The sequence below is a fragment of the Anolis sagrei genome, chromosome X (genome assembly GCF_037176765.1).
Source record: "Anolis sagrei isolate rAnoSag1 chromosome X, rAnoSag1.mat, whole genome shotgun sequence".
Lineage (NCBI taxonomy): Eukaryota > Metazoa > Chordata > Lepidosauria > Squamata > Dactyloidae > Anolis > Anolis sagrei.
This window is the reverse complement of record NC_090034.1, coordinates 4,306,859-4,325,969: the sequence shown is the minus strand read 5'-3', so window position 1 is coordinate 4,325,969 and position 19,111 is coordinate 4,306,859. Positions and strand designations below refer to the sequence as shown.

The following is a 19,111-nucleotide window of genomic DNA, read 5'->3' as shown; positions in this document are numbered from 1 at the left end:
TGGTCTCCCTACGGATGTCCCAGTCCTCAAACTCTGTTTCATTCGGAAAAATGCTGCACTTGCAGAGCTCAGGCAGTGTTGCATTTCGGTGTCAATGTTGATGTCTGTAAACAGTCCACGTCTCGCATGCATATAGCAGAGTTGGGAGGACAATAGCTTTATAAACAAGCACCTTGGTCTCCCTATGGATGTCCTAGCCCTCAAACACTCTCTGCTTCATTTGGAAAAATGTTGTACTCGCAGAGCTCAGCTGGTATTATATTTCAGTGTTAAGTATTGATGTCTGTAGACAGTCCACGTTTCACAGGCATATAGCAGGGTTGGGAGGGGAATAGCTTTCTAAACAAGCACCTTAGTCTCCCTACGGATGTCCTGGTCCTCAAACACTCTCTGCTTCATTCGGAAAAATGCTGCACTTGCAGAGCTCAGATGGTATTGTATTTCAGTGTTAAATATTGATGTCTGTAGACAGTCCATGTTTCGCAGGCATATAGCAGGGTTGGGAGGACAATAGCTTTATAAACAAGCCCCTTAGTCTCCCTACAGATGTCCTGGTCCTCAAACACTCTCTGCTTCATTCAGAAAAATGCTGCACTCGCAGAGTTCAGGCGGTGTTGCATTTCGGTGTCAATGTTGATGTCTGTAGACAGACCATGTTTCGCAGGTGTATAGCAGGGTTGGGAGGACCATAGCTTTATAAACAAGCCCCTTGGTCTCCCTCCGGATGTCTCGTACAGTTGCATTGCTATAGCAGCCCACACTATAATCCTTTGGCTCACAGCTCATTAAAACCTATGTGGCTTGAGAATTTGCTAGCCTTCCTGAAACATGTTCTGCTAGATTGTAAACTGGATCAAAATGGAATATATTCCATGGAGGGGGTGGGGTGGGGACACCTCAAGCTATTCAACCTCTCATCCTATTAAGTGGTTGTGTTTACCTGTATCTTTTTTCTTCATCACACAAGGGAAAAGGAATACCATTATTTCAATTTTATGCAGTTTTCCTCATTAGGAATGAAGCATGACTTGTGTAATCGATGCCCTAGAGCAGGTATGGGCAAACTTGGGCCCTCCAGGTGTTTTGGACTTCAACTCCCACAATTCCTAACAGCCGGTAGGCTGTTAGGAATTGTGGGAGTTGAAGTCCAAAACACCTGGAGAGCCCAAGTTGACCCACACCTGCTTTACAGCCATATCTTTACCTGTGTATACAAACAAGTGATGTGAAGTGTTAGTACAATAATTTTGCAATGGGTTCCTATTTCTGTAAATAACACAACTGCAATACAGTATCAACGTCTGTGTTTATTCTACTGCCCCATTTCACTCCTGTGCTTTTGGCCATCGTCGGAATCGTCTTTCATTTCCGGCTGCTTCGGCGTTCTGTATTTGGCCCACGGGTGCGGCGTCTCTTCTGCTTCCATCCACTTGAGCCAGCGGAAGTAGTAGGCCCGGAAGCCATCAATTCTCTCCAGATACGGGTCCTTTGTTTTGTACTGCGAGAGGAAAAAGAACAAGAATAAACTCTTCCTGGAAGTACCACTTGTGCAAAAGCGCAATGTCAATATTGCCTGGTTTCAAGTCTTCAAAGCATTTTCTACATCAGTTAACTAACCCGATGACCAGCCACTGCCAGAAGGGACAGAGAGTTTCATCTATGCTGATGATCGTGCCATCACCGCTCAAGCAGGGAGCTTTGAGATGGTTGAACAGAAGCTCTCCGAAGCTCTAGGTGCTCTTATTGCCTATTACAGGGAAAACCAGCTGATCCCCAACCCATCTAAAACACAGACATGTGCCTTTCACCTTAAGAACAGACAAGCATCCCGAGCTCTGAGGATGACCTGGGAAGGAATCCCACTGGAGCATTGCAGCGCACCCAAATACCTGGGAGTCACTCTGGATCGTGCTCTGACCTACAAGAAGCACTGCCTGAACATCAAGCAAAAAGTGGGCCCTAGAAACAATATCATACGAAAGCTGACTGGCACAACCTGGGGATCACAACCAGACACAGTGAAGGCATCTGCCATTGCGCTATGCTACTCTGCTGCTGAGTACACATGCCCAGTGTGGAACACATCTCACCACACTAAAACAGTGGATGTGGCTCTTAATGAGACATGCCGCATTATCACAGGGTGTCTGTGCCCTACAGCACTGGAGAAATTACACTGCTTAGCCGGTATTGCACCACCTGACATCCGCCGGGCAGTGGCAGCCAATAGTGAAAGGACCAAGGCAGAGACATCTCCAGCTCATCCCCTGTTTGGGTATCAGCCAGCACGTCAACAACTTAAATCTAGAAATAGTTTTCTAAGATCTACAGAGACACTCGCTGGAACACCTCAGCAAACGAGAGTCCAAAAGTGGCAGGCTCAAACCCAGCACCTCAATCCGTGGGTGATACCAGATGAGAGACTCCCCCCTGGGCACACAGAGGACTGGGCGACTTGGAAGGCGCTGAACAGACTGCGCTCTGGCACCACGAGATGCAGAGTCAACCTTCAGAAATGGGGCCACAAAGTGGAATCCTCGACATGGGAGTGTGGAGAAGAGCAAACGACTGACCACCTGCTGCAATGCAGCCTGAGCCCTGCCACATGCACAATGGGGGACCTTCTTGCGGCAACACCAGAGGCACTCCAAGTGGCCAGATACTGGTCAAAGGACATTTAATCAGCTACCAAATTTGCAAAATCTGTGGGGTTTTTTTATCTGTTTGTTTATTTTGTTCTGTTAGAAATGTAATACAATGTTCTGGTTGCGGATGACACGATAAATAAAATAAAACTAACCCGATCAAAATGGGGCGGATACTGGGCTGCGAACTCCAGCTGGCGGATGACCACTTCGTTTGGAGGGACTTGTGTGTTCCTCATATCCTTTAGGATCTCTATCAGGTAGGCGTAGTCCAGTCTCTTCACGGCAGCGTTGATCAAGGTACTGTAGATGTGCACATTGGGATTTTGGGCAGATTGCTGAAAATAAACAGCCCCAGAGAGTAAGATCCAGGCATCTCTGAAGAAACGATACATTTGCTTCTCTAGGTATTGAGGCACACAGCCAGAGGTGGACAAAGGGCATCTTTATGCCTCACTACGGCCACTTATTGGCTGCCATATAACCCAGGTTATCAAATCAGATACACCACATTCTCTGCTTTGTACTGGATTATATGAGTGTACACTGTCATATAAAGCAGATAATCTGGATTTTATATGGCCATATAGAAGGGGTCTAATTGATATACTCAGCATTGCCCAGGTGTCCTTGGGAGCACTGCTCGCCTTTCTCCCTTCTCCAACTCTCACCATGTCTCCATGGCAGCACTCGAGCAATGGTGGGAAGGATCTCTCCTTCCTTTCTCTGTTTTCTTTCTCTTTTACTCTCTTTTTTTCTTCCCTTACACTTTCTCCCTTATTCTTTTCTTTCTCTTCACATTCTTTCTTTCCTTTCTTCCCTCTCAGCATGCCCTTTCCCCTTCCCTTTGTATTCCTCCCATCCCTTTTCTTTCTTTCTTTCCTTCCTTCCTTCCTTCCTTCCTTCCTTCCTTCCTTCTCTTCCCTTTCTATTCCTCCCATCCCTTCTCTCTCTCTTTCAGTTCCCTTTCTATTCCTCCCATCCCTTCTCTTTCTTTCTCTCTTTCCCTTCTCTTTCTATTCCTCCCATCCCTTCCCTCTCTCAATCTACCCTTTCTCTTCCCTTTCTCCCATCCCTTCTCTCTCTCTCCCTTCTCTTCCCTTTCTATTCCTCCCATCCCTTTTATCTCTCTCCTTCCCTTCACTTTGTATTCCTCCCATCCCTTCTCCCTCCCCCCCTCTTTCCCTTCTCTTTGCAATTCCTTCCACCCTTCTGTCTCTTTCCCTTCTCTTCCCTTCCTATTCCTCCCATCCCTTCTCTCTCTTTCTCTTTCCCTTCTCTTCCCCTTCTTTCCCTCTCTTCCCCTTCCCCTCTTTCTCTCCCTCTCCCCCTTCCCTTCGTATTTCTCCCATCCCTTCTCTCTCTTTCTCTTTCCCTTCTCTTTCTATTCCTCCCATCCCTTCTCTCTCTTTCTCTCTTTCCCTTCTCTTTCTATTCCTCCCATCCCTTCTCTCTCTTTCTCTCTTTCCCTTCTCTTTCTATTCCTCCCATCCCTTCTCTCTCTTTCTCTTTCCCTTCTCTTTCAATTCCTCCCATCCCTTCTCTCTCTTTCTCTTTCCCTTCTCTTTCTATTCCTCCCATCCCTTCCCTCTCTTTCTCTTTCCCTTCTCTTTCTATTCCTCCCATCCCTTCTCTCTCTTTCTCTTTCCCTTCTCTTTCTATTCCTCCCATCCCTTCCCTCTCTCTTTCTCTTCCCTTTCTCCCATCCCTTCTCTTCCCTTTCTATTCCTCCCATCCCTTTTATCTCTCTCCTTCCCTTCACTTTGTATTCCTCCCATCCCTTCTCCCTCCCCACTCTCTTTCCCTTCTCTTTGCAATTCCTTCCACCCCTTCTCTCTCTTTCCCTTCTCTTCCCTTTCTATTCCTCCCATCCCTTCTCTTTCTCTCTTCTTTCCCTTCCTTCCTTCTTTCCTTTCCTCCATTACCTTGCTTTCCCAGTGACATCATTGGGGGACATTTCACACAACAAGAGCCAATCCTTCAACTAACCACATCCCATCCACTTCAGTTCTTTTCTTTCCCTCTGCTCTGGTCCCAAAGCTGAGTTGAGAATACTTATCCTTTTCTTTGCTAATACAATGGAAGTGCAAAGCCACCCAAATCCAGATCTGTTGGTACCTTCATATCCGAAAGTAACTGCAGTCCATCCTTCTGCTTCCGGCAGGCGATGGCCAAGTTACAAAAAGTCTGCAAATTGGGCGACAGGCCTTTCTTCCGCAGCATTGGCATTAAGCTCTGCAATATATAAAGACAGATTGATGGGGATGTAAATATTCTGTGCTGGAATGATGTATGGAATAATGCCAATTACGTAAGCTGCCCTGAGTCTCCTTCGGGGTGACTGCAAATAAATAAATAATTTTTTTTCATCTGGATCCCAAATAAAACCAGAGATCCTCAGAGAGTCGAATCCTGTCAATGGCCCCGATCTGTTCCCACAGGATCCAAACCTCCGTTGGCGCAGCCGGGCTCTTACCTTTGCTCCTTCCAGATCTGCTGTTTTGCTCTTCTTCCTGATCAAGGTATTAAAAAAAGTGATGTCAGCTTTCACGTTGTCCTCCTCCATCGCTGCCAATAAGGACGCTTCCGAGGGGCTCCCGGGCTGGACCACTTCGGACAGCAGCGTGTACGTCTTGATGTTGGGTTCCGCCCCGTCGCTCTTCATTTTCTGTAAGAAGCCCTCCATGTTTCCCATCAAAGCGAGCCTGTCGGAGGCCGTGGACACAGTTCCCAAGGAAACCACATTTTTATTTGTGGTCTGCAAATCTAGTAGGTTGGGAAGATGCAATGCATCCTCTGCATCTGCTTCTGTCGTGCAGCTCTTTTCATATAACATCAATTCCTTGGATTTAGTTGCATCTGTTGGATTTGAGGCACGTCTGGCCTCCGCAGCTGTGTTTTGCTCCTCCGCCTTCCTATTCTCTCCTGGGAAGATGGATTTTTCCAGTATTTCTATATCCAACTGTGTACAAAGTCCAGGTTCTGCTGCTTTTCCTCTCTGGCCCTTTCTCTTTTTCCTCCCACCGTCCCCCAGCCGTGGAATGGCGGAGCCTTCCCCCGAAGGTCTTAGCAACAGATCGGAAGCCACACCAGGATCCCCAAGGCCGCACTCCCTGGCCGCGCTCAGCATCAAATTGTAGCTGTAGCTGTCGGGTTTGAGGCTCAGTTTTCTCATCTGCTGCCAGACCTGTTTGGGAAAATAGAGCGGGATTAAAGGAATACACCCTGAATACTGAGCGATCCGTGCATTTCTGCAACATTGGCCAGAATCCTGTTGGGGAATTCTGCCTTTAACAGTGGATATACTGGATACATCTGTTATAGAACTCCAGTATGCTGATGACAACGTCGTCTGTGCGCATTCAGAAGAAGATCTACAAGCCACTCTAAACACCTTTGCAGAAGCATACACAAAGCTTCGCCTGTCATTGAACATCGAGAAAACCAAAGTGCTGTTCCAGCAGACACCAGCCATCCCCTCTCCAATGCCAGTGATACAGTTTAATGTCGTGACATTAGAAAATGTGGACCATTTCCGCTCCCTTGGCAGCCACCTCTCCACCAAAGTCAACATCGACACCGAAATACAACACCGCCTGAGCTCTGCGAGTGCAGCATTTTCCCAAATGAAGCAGAGAGTGTTTGAGGACCGGGACATCCGCAGGGATACCAAGGGGCTTGTTTATAAAGCTATTGTCCTCCCAATCCTGCTTTACGCCTGCGAAACGTGGACTGTCTACAGACGTCACATGCAACTCCTGGAAAGATTCCATCAGCGCTGCCTCCAGAAAATCCTGTAAATCTCTTGGGTAGAGAAGCGGGGAAATGTCAGCATGCTGGAAGAAGCAAAGACCACCAGCATTGAAGTGATGGTCCTCCGCCATCAACTCCGCTGGACCAGCCACGTTGTCCGGATGCCCGACCACCGTCTCCCAAAGCAGTTGCTCTACTCCGAACACAAGAACGGAAAACGGAATGTTGGTGGGCAGGAAAAGAGATTGAAAGATGGGCTCAAAGCCAACCTTAAAAACTCTGGCATAGACACTGAGAACTGGGAAGCCCTGGCCCTTGAGCGCTCAGGCTGGAGGTCAGTTGTGACCAGCAGTGCTGTAGAATTTGAAGAGGCACGAATGGAGGGTGAAAAAGAGAAACGTTCCAAGACGAAGGCGCATCAAGCCAATCCCGACCGGGACCCCCTTCCACCTGGAAACCAATGCCCACACTGTGGGAGAAGATGCCGGTCAAGAATAGGGCCCCACAGTCACATACAGACCCATCGCCAGGACACTGATCCTGGAAGACTATCCTACTTGGCCAACGAGGGATTGCCTAAGTAAGTAAGTAACATGGGATAACAATACATTCAATTATCCCATCAATTAACTCTGTCAGCTGCAACAGAAACAGCCCTGATCCTTTCCAAAACTTAGGAAAAGTACATTGCAAACCCTTAGTAGCAACATTTTGCTCCTCTTTACAGCTCACTAACAGAGTTTCTTAACATCTCCGCTACACACAAACAGATGTAATGTAGACAACAACAAATAATAACAAATTTAATAGTAACAAATAACAACAACAAATAAGCCCCCGGTGGCGCAGTGGGTTAAACCCCTGTGCCGGCAAGACTGAAGATCGACAGGTCGCAGGTTCGAATCCAGGGAGAGACGGATGAGCTCCCTCTATCAGCTCCAGCTCCTCATGTGCGGACATGAGAGAAGCCTCCCACAAGGATGATAAAAACATCAAATCATCTGGGCGTCCCCTGGGCAACGTCCTTGCAGACGGCCAATTCTCTCACACCAGAAGCGACTTGCAGTTTCTCAAGTCACTCCTGATACAACAAAAAACAACAACAACAAATAATAATAATATAAATAACCATATTGTGAGTCTACTCTCTGTTGGTTCCCAATATGGTGAAAGGGAAGACAGTAAACAGACCTGCAAGGCATACCGGAACCCATTCTCTTTGTCTTTGATGCATCCCATGAGGAGGAAATTGAAAGTATCCGTGGTAATCTGGTGGCCTTTCTGGACTATCTCCTGGAAAGGGGGGGGGGGAGGATAAAAAAGGGCAATTTCATCATCATTGTTTTACACTGAAAGGATGAACAATAATAGTTAGTTTCAAAAAATCTGTGGAAAATTAATTTCTAGAACATTTCTAAACAAGTTGCTGTAAGAAGGTCCTCCATTGATTATTATTATTATTCCTGCTGGTGGCACGATTAAATAAATAATAATTATTATTATTGACACAAAAGCACAGTATGTCACAGCAAACGAGATCTCTCTGCTGGATTTCGTATCACAAAATCACAAGTCGAACCCTTCCCAAGCGTCTAGGATTGTGTGATGTATTTTCGAATGATGTGTACAGATCCAAGTCAGGTGGCCTTTTGCTGTTGACAGATCGTGATTTTGTCCATGTTGATTGTTTCCAAATGCCGGCTGAGATCTTTTGCGCCCATGACCACTGGGACCACCTGGACTGGTTTTTGCCATCTTATAGCCTTTGCAGTTCGATTTTGAGGTCTTGATAGCGGCTGAGTTTTTCCTGTTGTTTTTCCTCAATGCGACTGTCACCCAGTATAGCGACATCAATAATCCAGACTTTTTTCTTTCCCACAATCGTGATGTCTGGTGTGTTGTGTTCCAAAACTTCGTCAGTCTGGATTCGAAAGTCCTACAGTATTTTTTCATATTCATTTTCCACGACGTCTGCAGGTTTATGATCCCACCAATACTTGACTCCTGGAAAGTGGTCCTTGTGACATAAGTTCCAGTGAATCACCTGGGCCACAGAGTTGTGCCTCTGTTTGTAGTCCGTCTATGCGATTTTCTTCCCGCAGCTGAGAATATGATCAATGGTTTCCTCATCTTCCTTGCACAGTCTGCATTTTGGGTCATCCGCTGATTTTTCAATCCTGGCCTTAATTGCATTGGTTCTGATGGCTAGCTCCTGGCCTGCAAGAACCAGACCTTCTTCTGCCTCGTTCTTCAGGGTTCCATTCGTGATTAGCCATAACCAGGTCTTCTCCTTGTCAACTTTTCCTTCAATCTTCTCAAGGAACTGCCCATGTAAGGCTTTGTTGTGCCAGCTGTCAGCTCTGGTTTGGAGTGCAGTTTTCTTGTACTGGTTCTTTGTCTGCTGTGTTGTTCTTGTTCTTCTTTTTGTTGTTGTTCTTGTTCTTCTTCTTCTTAACAGGGGGTTGGACTGGATGACCTATGTTGTTGTTACTCTTCTTCTTCTTCTCAGCAGGGTGTTGGACTGGATGACCTATGTTGTGGTTGCTGTTGTTCTTCTTCTCAGCAGTGGGTTGGACTGGATGACTGGATGACCTATGTTGTTGTTGTTGTTGTTGTTGTCGTCGTCGTCGTCGTCGCCGGCTAGGGAAAAGGGTTTATATATCTGTGGAATAACCAGGGTGGGACAAAGGACTTTTGTCTGCTGGAGCTAGGTGGGAATGTTTCAACTGACCACCTTGATTAGCATATAATGGCCTGACAGTGCCTGGGGGGAATCTTTTGTTGAGAGGTGATTAGATGTCCCAGATTGTTTCCTCTCTGTTGTTGTACTATTGTAATTTTTGAGGTTTTTTTAATACTGGTAGCCAGATTTTGTTTATTTTCATGGTTTCTTCCTTTCTGCTGAAATTGTCCACATGCTTGTGGATTTCAATGACATCTCTGTGTAGTCTGACGTGGTGGTTGTGAGAGTGGTCCCCATTTTCCTACTTCCAACAGACCTCACTACCTCTGAGGATGCTTGCCATAGATGCAGGCGAAACGTCAGGAGAGAATGCCTCTAGAACATGGCCATATAGCCTGGAAAAACCTACAACAACCCGGTGATTCCGGCCATGAAAGCCTTCGACAATACATTAAAGCAGAAACTAATTCAAAGAAGACATTTTTTAGAATCCCGAAAGTTTGTCGTTACCTTCAAGATCTCAAAGCACATCTGGAGATCCGAGCAGAGGGCGCAAGCTTTCAGGAGGGCATGGTAGGTGATGAGGCTCATCTCAACGTTCTTGCTCAGCAGTTGCTGGCGTAACTTCAGGGCCGCCTGCAGGCCCGTATCCTTCCAGGGCGACTCCGCGCAGGCATTGAACAGGGCCGTGTATGTGGCATCCGAGGGCTGCAAGTCTCGCTTTTTCATCTACCCCCCAGCAAAGCAATAGGAAATGAAAGGCTTAAGGAAAACACTCCAACAAAGCATTGCATACTTTAACCGTATTGGTTAGGAACATTTTAGAAGACCAATAAGGCACATCCCAATCATGCCATGAGAACTTGCACTCCAGATGCACTCTCCTCCAAAGACTGGGGCCACTCCCATTTGCAGTAGTATTTCAATGCCTGCATTACAATCCATTTCATCATAAAGACATTGTAATACTACAACTCCCACAATTCCATAGAACTCAGCAGCTAAAGTGGTATCAAACTGCAACATGTTTTCGTGCTCTTTGCAAACTTAGTGACATTGGGTTGTTGTAGGTTTTTCCGGGCTATATGTCCATGTTCAAGAGGCATTTCTCCTGACGTTTCGCCTGCATCTATGGCAAGCATCCTCAGAGGTAGTGAGGTCTGTTGGAAATAGGAAAATGGGTTTATATATCTGTGAAATGACCAGGATGGGACAAAGGACTTTTGTCTGCTGGAGCTAGGTTTGAATGTTTCAACTGACCACCTTGCTTAGCATTCAATGGCCTGGCAGTGACTGGAGCAATCTTTTGTTGAGAGGTGATTAGCTGTCCCTGATTGTTTCCTCTCTGTTGTTTTGCTGTTGTAATTTTTGAGTTTTTTTAATACTGGTAGCCAGATTTTGTTCATTTTCATGGTCTCTTCCTTTATGTTGAAATTGTCCACATGCTCCTTGTGGGTTTCAATGGCTTCTCTGTGTAGTCTGACATGGTGGTTGTGAGAGTGATCCAGCATTTCTGTGTTCTCAAATAATCTGCTGTGTCCAGGCTGGTTCATCAGGTGCTCTGCTATGGCTGATTTCTCTGGTTGAAGTAGTCTGCAGTGCCTTTCATGTTCCTTGATTCGTGTTTGGGCAATGCTGCATCATAGCTAATTTCTACATGGAACACTTTGAAAAACAAGCCCTGGAAACAGCAACCAAAGAGCTCACGATATGGTTCAGATATGTGGATGACACCTTCACCATTTGGAGCCATGGAGAAGAAGAAGAACTCAACAAGTTCCTGGTCCATCTCAAGAGCATCCACCCAAACATCCAGTTCACAATGGAAAAAGAAAATGAAGGAAGGCAGCCTTTTCTAGATGTCCTAGTCATCCGCAAACCAGATCAACAATTGGGTCACACCGTTTACAGAAAACCCACACACACACAGATAGAGATCTACATAAAAACTCCAACCATCACCCAAGTCAAAAAAGAAGCACCATCAAAGCCTTGGCAGACCGTGCAAAAAGAATCTGCGAAGCCCAGCCTCCTCCAAGATGAACTGAACCACCTCAACTGGGCTCTCCAGGCCAATGGAGACTCCACCTCAGACATCAGAAGAGCTGCAAGACCACCGAGAAGAAGCCACGAGAGTCAAGATGAAGATCCACCCAGAGGAAAAGTGTCCTTGCCATACATCAAGGGAACCACTGACCGCAGAGGGAAGCTGATGAGGAAACACAACATACAAACTATCTACAGACCCACCAAGAAAATCCAACCAATGCTCCGTTCAGCAAAGGACAAGAGGGATCCTCTCACTTCTGCAGAAGTCTACCGTGTACCATGCAGCTGTGGACAAGTCTACATAGGGACCACCAAACGCAGCAGCATTGCCCAACACACGAATGAAGGAACATGAAAGGCACTGCAGACTCCTTCAACCAGAGAAGTCAGCCATAGCGGAGCACCTGATGAACCAACCAGGGACACAGCATATTATTTGAGAACACAGAAATTTATTATTATTATTTCACGAATTTCTACCCCGCCCTTCTCAACCCCCGAGAGGGGACTCAGGGCGGCTTACAAAAGGCACAATTCGATGCCAACATAAACATAAACAATGGATAAAACATGTATACAGCAATTATAACAATTAAACAGTCACTTTATACAACAAAATCAATAAAAATGCTGGACCACTCTCACAACCACCATGTCAGACTACACAGAGAAGCCATCGACATCCCCAAGCATGTGGACAATTTTAACAGAAAGGAAGAAACCATGAGAATGAACAAAATCTGGCTACCAGTATTAAAAAACTCAAAAATTACAACAGCAAAACAACAGAGAGTAAACAATCAGGCACATCAAATCACTCTCAACAAAAGATTCCCCCCAGGCACTTCCAAGCCAATAAATGCTAATCAAGGTAGTCAGTTGAAACATGCTCCAGCAGACAAGAGTCCTTTGTCCCACCCTGGTCATTCCACAGATATATAAACCCTTTTTCCTACTTCCTACTACCTCTGAGGATGCTTGCCATAGATGCAGGTGAAACGTCAAGAGAAAATGCCTCTAGACCATGGCCATATAGCCCGGAAAAAACTACAACAACCCAGTGATTCCGGCCATGAAAGCCTTCGACAATACATTAGTGACATTAGTACACTCTGCACAACAGCAGATCACTCCTTAATGGAAGAAGAAGTCTGGTCTTGAGTATTTACATCGTCGTAGAGCTTGAAGGCCTTCTTCAGGTATCCCACCCTGCCGCAGCCACCAATCAGCACTGTGTAGTTGCTCTCTTCTGGGAAGACGCGCTCTTCCTTCAGCATCTGTGTCTCAAACAGATCCAGGGCTTCTTTCAACTACAGAGAAGAGGGAACAACAGTGAGAAGGCGTCCTACAGGAAGTGATATTATAAATATATAATTTCTGAATACAACATTTTTAATCTAGCCAACTATTATTGTCCTATTTATCAGCCCCTTTCCTCCTGTCATTTAGCAAACAAGTGAAAACTTGGCTTTGGGAGCAAGCATTTGGCTCAGCATAATTATCTGTGCAATTGGAATTGACCCTGGATTGATGAATATGATTATCTTGTTTTGGATCTATGCGCAATAGTCATCTAATGTTTACACATGTTGTTTAATGTTGTTTTAAATTATTGTTTAATTGCTTTTGTTGTTGTTTGAGCATGGAACAATACTACGTATGTAAGCCACCCTGAGTGCCCTTCAAGGTGAGAAGGGCAGGATGTACTGTATATACTCAAATATAAGCCCAGTTTTTCAGCCCTTTATTTAGGCTCAAAAATTCCCTCTCGGCTTATACTCAAGCTAAGGTTTTTTTTATTATTTCACTCTGCTATTATTATTGTTTTTATTACATTTGTTATTTTACTCTATTTATTATTATTACACTTATCATAGAATCAAAGAGTTGGAAGAGACCTCATGGGCCATCCAGTCCAACCCCATTCTGCCAAGAAGCAGGAAAATCACATTCAAATCACCCCCGACAGATGGCCATCCAGCCTCTGTTTAAAAGCCTCCAAAGAAAGAGCCTCCACCACACTCCAGAGCAGAGAGTTCCACTGCTGAACGGCTCTCACAATCAGGAAGTTCTTCCTCATGTTCAGGTGGAATCTTCTCTCTTGTAGTTTGAAGCCATTGTTCCATTGCATCCTAGTCTCCAGGGAAGCAGAAAACAAGCTTGCTCCCTCCTCCTCCCTGTGGCTTCCTCTCACATATTTATACATGGCCCTCATCATGTCTCCTCTCAGCCTTTTCTTCAGGCTAAACATGCCCAGCTCCTTAAGCCGCTCCTCATAGGGCTTGTTCTCCAGACCCTTGATCATTTGAGTCGCCCTCCTCTGGACACATTCCAGCTTGTCAATATCTCTCTTGAATTGTGGTGCCCAGAATTGGACACAATATTCCAGGTAAAGTGGTATAACCAAAGCGGAATAGAGCATGGGGAGCATGACTTCCTTAGATCTAGACACTATGCTCCTCTTGATGCAGGCCAAAATCCCATTGGCTTTTTTTGCCGCCACATCACATTCCTGGCTCATGTTTAAATTGTTGTCCACGAGGACTCCAAGATCTTTTTCACACATACTGCTATTATTATTATTGCATTTATTATTTTACTTTATTATTGTTATTATTACATTTATTATTTTACTATAATATTTTTGGAGGGATACATAAGCAAAATTTGGTAAAATTTGGTGTCTCGGATTATATTCGGGTCAGCTTATACTCGAGTATATCTGGAGATAATCTGGAGAGGCCCTGCTCTCGGTCCCACCTGCCTCACAGGTACGTCTGGTGGGGACGAGAGACAGGGCCTTCTCAGTGGTGGCCCCTCAGCTGTGGAACGCCCTTCCTACAGAAATTAGATCGGCACCCTCTCTATAGGCATTTCGGAGGAAAGTGGAGACCTGGTTGTTCAAGCAGGCATTTGAATAGTCAGTGTAATGAATATAGGAATACGGAACAACGAATGATGAGATTGGATCTTGATTTTACTTGAGACGCTAATGAGATGTTATATTGATGTTTAACAGTTTATTATGTTATTATTTGATTAGTTTTTTAACTGAATTTTTGCTATTGTTAACCGCTTTGAGTTGCCCGAGGGCTGAGAAAAGCGGTATATAAATGAAGTAAATAAACAACAACTATCATCATCCCTACTAGGGACAACTTTCCCAAGATGCTGGCATACATTTTTTCCCCCCTCCCACCTGATCCTTGTAATTAAATATACTTGTAAGGAAATGACCTTATTGTTCTTTATCAAGGCTTTGCATTGCAAGAAATACCAATATGGAGTATTCTTGGGACCGTGGCGGGGTTTCGGTTGCGGCTCATCCTCTTCCTTTCCCTCCATTTGGAGCTGTAAGTTGTAGAATTCTGGTGTTGCTTTTCGGAAAAACCGTCTATTCGAGAATTTTTGGGACAGTGTCCCGAAGCTGCCTTCATCACCATCATCATCATCATCAGGCTCCTGTTTCAGAATGGCTTCAGAGGAGTTGGCAGGTAGTTCCTTTCCCAAGTCTCTGTTATGTAACTTGCAAAGTGCTGGAGAGGAGCTGAAAGTTCTTAGGCCCAGAAACCTGAGTAGTAAGCAGTTCTTTGAAATGGAAGAGAATCTGGAATGAGTAGATACCCAAGGACCGAAAACTTCTAAGAAGCGACGGGATACCAGCTGCACAGCCATCATGACGTTGCCTTTCTTCCCTTTGTCCTTCGATTACACAGCCATTGCCTGAAATCCAAAATGTTATGTTAGAATGTTGTTCTTCATTCGTTCAGTCATCTCAGACTCTTCGTGACCTCATGGACCAGTCCTCACCACCCCCAGCTCCTTCAAGGTCAATCCAGTCACTTCAAGGATGCCATCCATCCATCTTGCCCTTGGTTGGCCCTCTTGTTAAGTTAGAATAGTAATAATAATAACAGATGTATTACCAAATTCTCCTTTTTGGAAGGGTAAAATACGGTTAGAGATAAAACACAATACTATTAAAATAATGCATAACAAGATACACACAGTTAAAACATTGGCTAAAATTGTTGTGGGTTTTTTCGGGCTATATGGCCGTGGGGTGGCTGCTTCAGAGGGAAGAAGGGATGGTCAACCCATCTTCTGTCTATGGTGGCATCACTGCAACAGAACTCATGTTTAGTAGGTTCTTCTGGGTTTTTTCGGGCTATATGGCCATGTTCTAGAGGGATTTCTCCTGACGTTTTGCCTGCATCTATGGCAAGCATCCTCAGAGGTAGCGAGGTCTGTTGGAACTAGGAAAATGGGTTTCTATATCTGTGGAATGACCAGGGTGAGACAAAGGACTCTTGTCTGCTGGAGCTAGGTGTGAATGTTTCCACTGACCACCTTGATTGGCATATAATGGCCTGACAGTGCCTGGAGCAAACTTTTGTTGAGAGGTGATTAGATGTCCTTGTTTGTTTCCTCTCTGTGGAATGACCAGGGTGGGAGAAAGGACTCTTGTCTGCTGGAGCTAGGTGTGTAACAAGCAGCTGTGGACAAGTCTACATAGGGACCACCAAACACGAATCAAGGAACATGGAATGCACTGCAGACTCCTTCAACCAGAGAAGTCAGCCATAGCAGAGCACCTGATGAACCAGCCTGGACACAGCATTTTATTGGAGAACACAGAAATGCTGGACCACACCAACAACCACCAGGTCAGGCTACACAGAGAAGCCATTGAAATCCACAAGCAGGTGGACAATTTCAACAGAAAGGAGGAAACCATAAAAATGAACAAAATCTGGCTACCAGTATTAAAAAACTCTAAAATTACAACAGCAAAACAAAAGAGAGGAAACAATCAGGGACAGCGAATCACCTCTCAACAAAAGTTTGCTCCAGGCACTGTCAGGCCATCAAATGCTAAAAATCAAGGTCAGTTGAAACATTCACACCTAGTATTGTCAAAGGCTTTCATGGCAGGAATCACTAGGTTCTTGTGGGTTTTTTCGGGCTATAGAGCCATGTTCTAGAGGCATTCTCTCCTGACGTTTCTCCTGCATCTATGGTAAGCATCCTCAGAGGTAGTGAGGTCTGTTGGAAATAGGACAATGGGTTTATATATCTGTGGAATGACCAGGGAGGGACAAAGGACTCATGTCTGCTGGAGCTAGGTGGGAATGTTTCAACTGACCACCTTCATTAGCATTTGAAGGCCTGGCTGAGCCTGGGAAAATCTTTTGTTGAGAGGTGTTAAGATGTGCCTGGTTGTTTCCTCTCTGCTGTTTTGCTGTTGTAATTTTAGAGTTTTTTAATACTGGTAGCCAGATTTTGTTCATTTTCATGGTCTCTTCCTTTCTGTTGAAATTGTCCACATGCTTGTGGATCTCAATGGCTTCTCTGTGTAGTCTGACATGGTGGTTGTGAGAGTGGTCCAGCATTTCTGTGTTCTCAAATAATATGCTGTGTCCAGGTTGGTTCATCAGGTGCTCTGCTATGGCTGACTTCTCTGGTTGAAGGAGTCTGCAGTGCCTTTCATGTTCCTTGATTCGTGTTTGGGCCACTCTGCGTTTGGTGGTCCCTATTAAACGCATGGTGCCAACACACCATTAAATCCTTGGCAGACCATGCAAAAAGAATCTGCGAAGCCCACCTCCTCCAAGATGAACTGAACCACCTCAGCTGGGCTCTCCAGGCCAATGGAGACTCCACCTCAGACATCAGAAGAGCTGCAAGACAACCGAGAAGAAGCCACGAGAGTCAAGATCCACCCAGAGGGAAAGTGTTCTTGCCAGACATCAAGGGACCCACTGACCACAGAGGGAAGCTGATGAGGAAACACAACATACAAACAATCTACAGACCCACCAAGAAAATCCAACCAATGCTCCGTTCAGCAAAGGACAAGAGGGATCCTCTCACCTCTGCAGGATCATAGAATCAAAGAGTTGGAAGAGACCTCCTGGGCCATCATCCAGTCCAAGCCCATTCTGCCAAGAAGTAGGAATATTGCATTCAAATCACCCCTGACAGATGGCCATCCAGCCTCTGTTTAAAAGATTCCAAAGAAGGAGCTTCACCACACTCCGGGGCAGAGAGTTGCACTGTTGAACGGCTCTCACAGTCAGGAAGTTCTTCCCAATGTTCAGATGGAATCTCCTCTCTTGTAGTTTGAAGCCATTGTTTCACGTCCTAGTCTCCAGGGAAGCAGAAAACAAGCTTGCTCCCTCCTCCTCCCTGTGGCTTCCTCTCACATATTTATACATGGCTATCATATCTCCTCTCAGCCTTCTCTTCTTCAGGCTAAACATGCCCAGCTCCTTAAGCTGCTCCTCATAGGGCTTGTTCTCCAGACCTTTTATCATTTTAGTCGCTCTCCTCTGGACACATTCCAGCTTGTCAATATCTCTCTTGAATTGTGGTGCCCAGAACTGGACACAATATTCCAGATGTGGTCTAACCAAAGCGGAATAGAGGGGTAGCATTACTTCCCTAGATCCTTGTTTGTTTCCTCTCTGTGGAATGACCAGTGTGGGAGAAAGGACTCTTGTCTGCTGGAGCTAGGTGTGTAACATGCAGCTGTGGACAAGTCTCCATAGGGACCACCAAATGCAGCCTTGCCCAAACACGCATCAAGGAACATGGAAGGCACTGCAGACTCCTTCAACCAGAGAAGTCAGCCATAGCAGAGCACCTTATGAACCAACCTGGACACAGCATATTATTTGAGAACACAGAAGTGCTGGACCACTCCCACAACCACCATGTCAGACTACACAGAGAAGCCATTGAAATCCACAAGAAGCATGTGGACAATTTCAACAGAAAGGAGGAAACCATGAAAATGAACAAAATCTGGCTACCAGTATTAAAAAAAAACTCTAAAATTACAACAGCACAACAACAGAGAGGAAACAAACAAGGATATCCAATCACCTCTCAACAAAAGATTGCCCCAGGCTCAGCCAGGCCTTCAAATGCTAATGAAGGTGGTCAGTTGAAACATTCCCACCTAGCTCCGGCAGACAAGAGTCCTTTGTCCCACCCTGGTCATTCCACAGATATATGAATCCATTTTCCTACTTCCAACAGACCTCACTACCTCTGAGGATGCTTGCCACAGATGCAGGTGAAACGTCAGGAGAGAATGCCTCTGGACCATGGCCATATAGCCCGAAAAACCCACAAGAACCTAGAGAGAGAATAAACAAGCTTCCCAAGAGGCCTTACATGAGGACCACTTCGGTCCCTTCAGCCAATCCAAAGCGTGGCCTTCTCTCTTCGAAACGGCGCCCGAAAATGACGCCAGTCTTCCTGTCAAGGGGTTGAGGCCTCCTTTCATTGGCTGAGGGAGAAATCGCTTCGTCCCATTGGTTGAAAATAAAAATTGAGCTGAGTGGTTTGTATCGCCTCGTCCCATTGGCTGAAAGGGAAGGAAATTGAGTCTAAGGTTTTGTGTCGCTTCGTCTCATTGGTTGAAAATAAAAAATTGAGCAGAGTTGTTTGTATCGCATCGTCTCATTGGCTGAAGGGGAAGGAAATTGAGTCCAAGGTTTTGTATCGCTTCGTCTAATTGGTTGAAAATAAAAATTGAGCAGAGTCGTTTGTATCGCATCGTCTCATTGGCTGAATGGGACGAAAATTGAGCCGAGAGTTTTGTATCACTTCGTCTCATTGGCCGAAAATAAAAACTGGGCGGTGTGATTTGCATCGCCTTGTCTCATTGGTTGGAAATAAGAATTGAGCCGAGGGTTTTGTGTCGCTTCATCTTATTGGCCTAAAAATGAAAAAAATGAGCGGAGTGGTTTCTATCTCCTCGACTCATTGGCAGAAGGAGAGGCAAATTGAGACGAGGGTTTTGTATCGCCACGTCTCATTGGCTGAAGGAGAGGAATATCGAGACCAGGATTTTGTATCGCTTCGTCTCATTGGCCGAAAATAAAAATTGAGGAGAGAAGTTTTGTATCGCTTCATCTTATTGGGCGAAGGAGAAAAAAATGAAGTCGAGTGGTTTGTATCGCTTCGACTC

At 45.4% G+C, this 19,111-nt stretch overlaps 1 protein-coding gene across 1 annotated transcript; it reads right to left on the bottom strand.

Moving 5' to 3' along the window:
- Positions 1-1,287: 1,287 nt before the first annotated feature.
- LOC132780014 (pentatricopeptide repeat-containing protein 1, mitochondrial) lies at positions 1,288-18,398 on the bottom strand. The gene is made up of 9 exons (XM_067473171.1): positions 18,313-18,398; positions 14,368-14,853; positions 12,300-12,440; positions 9,592-9,810; positions 7,590-7,691; positions 5,122-5,832; positions 4,764-4,880; positions 2,801-2,983; positions 1,288-1,498 (listed from the first exon to the last, which is right to left on the bottom strand). The coding sequence occupies exons 2-9, from the start codon at positions 14,806-14,808 to the stop codon at positions 1,313-1,315; spliced, it is 2,100 nt and encodes a 699-aa protein (XP_067329272.1). The 5' UTR covers positions 14,809-14,853; positions 18,313-18,398; the 3' UTR covers positions 1,288-1,312.
- Positions 18,399-19,111: the final 713 nt, after the last annotated feature.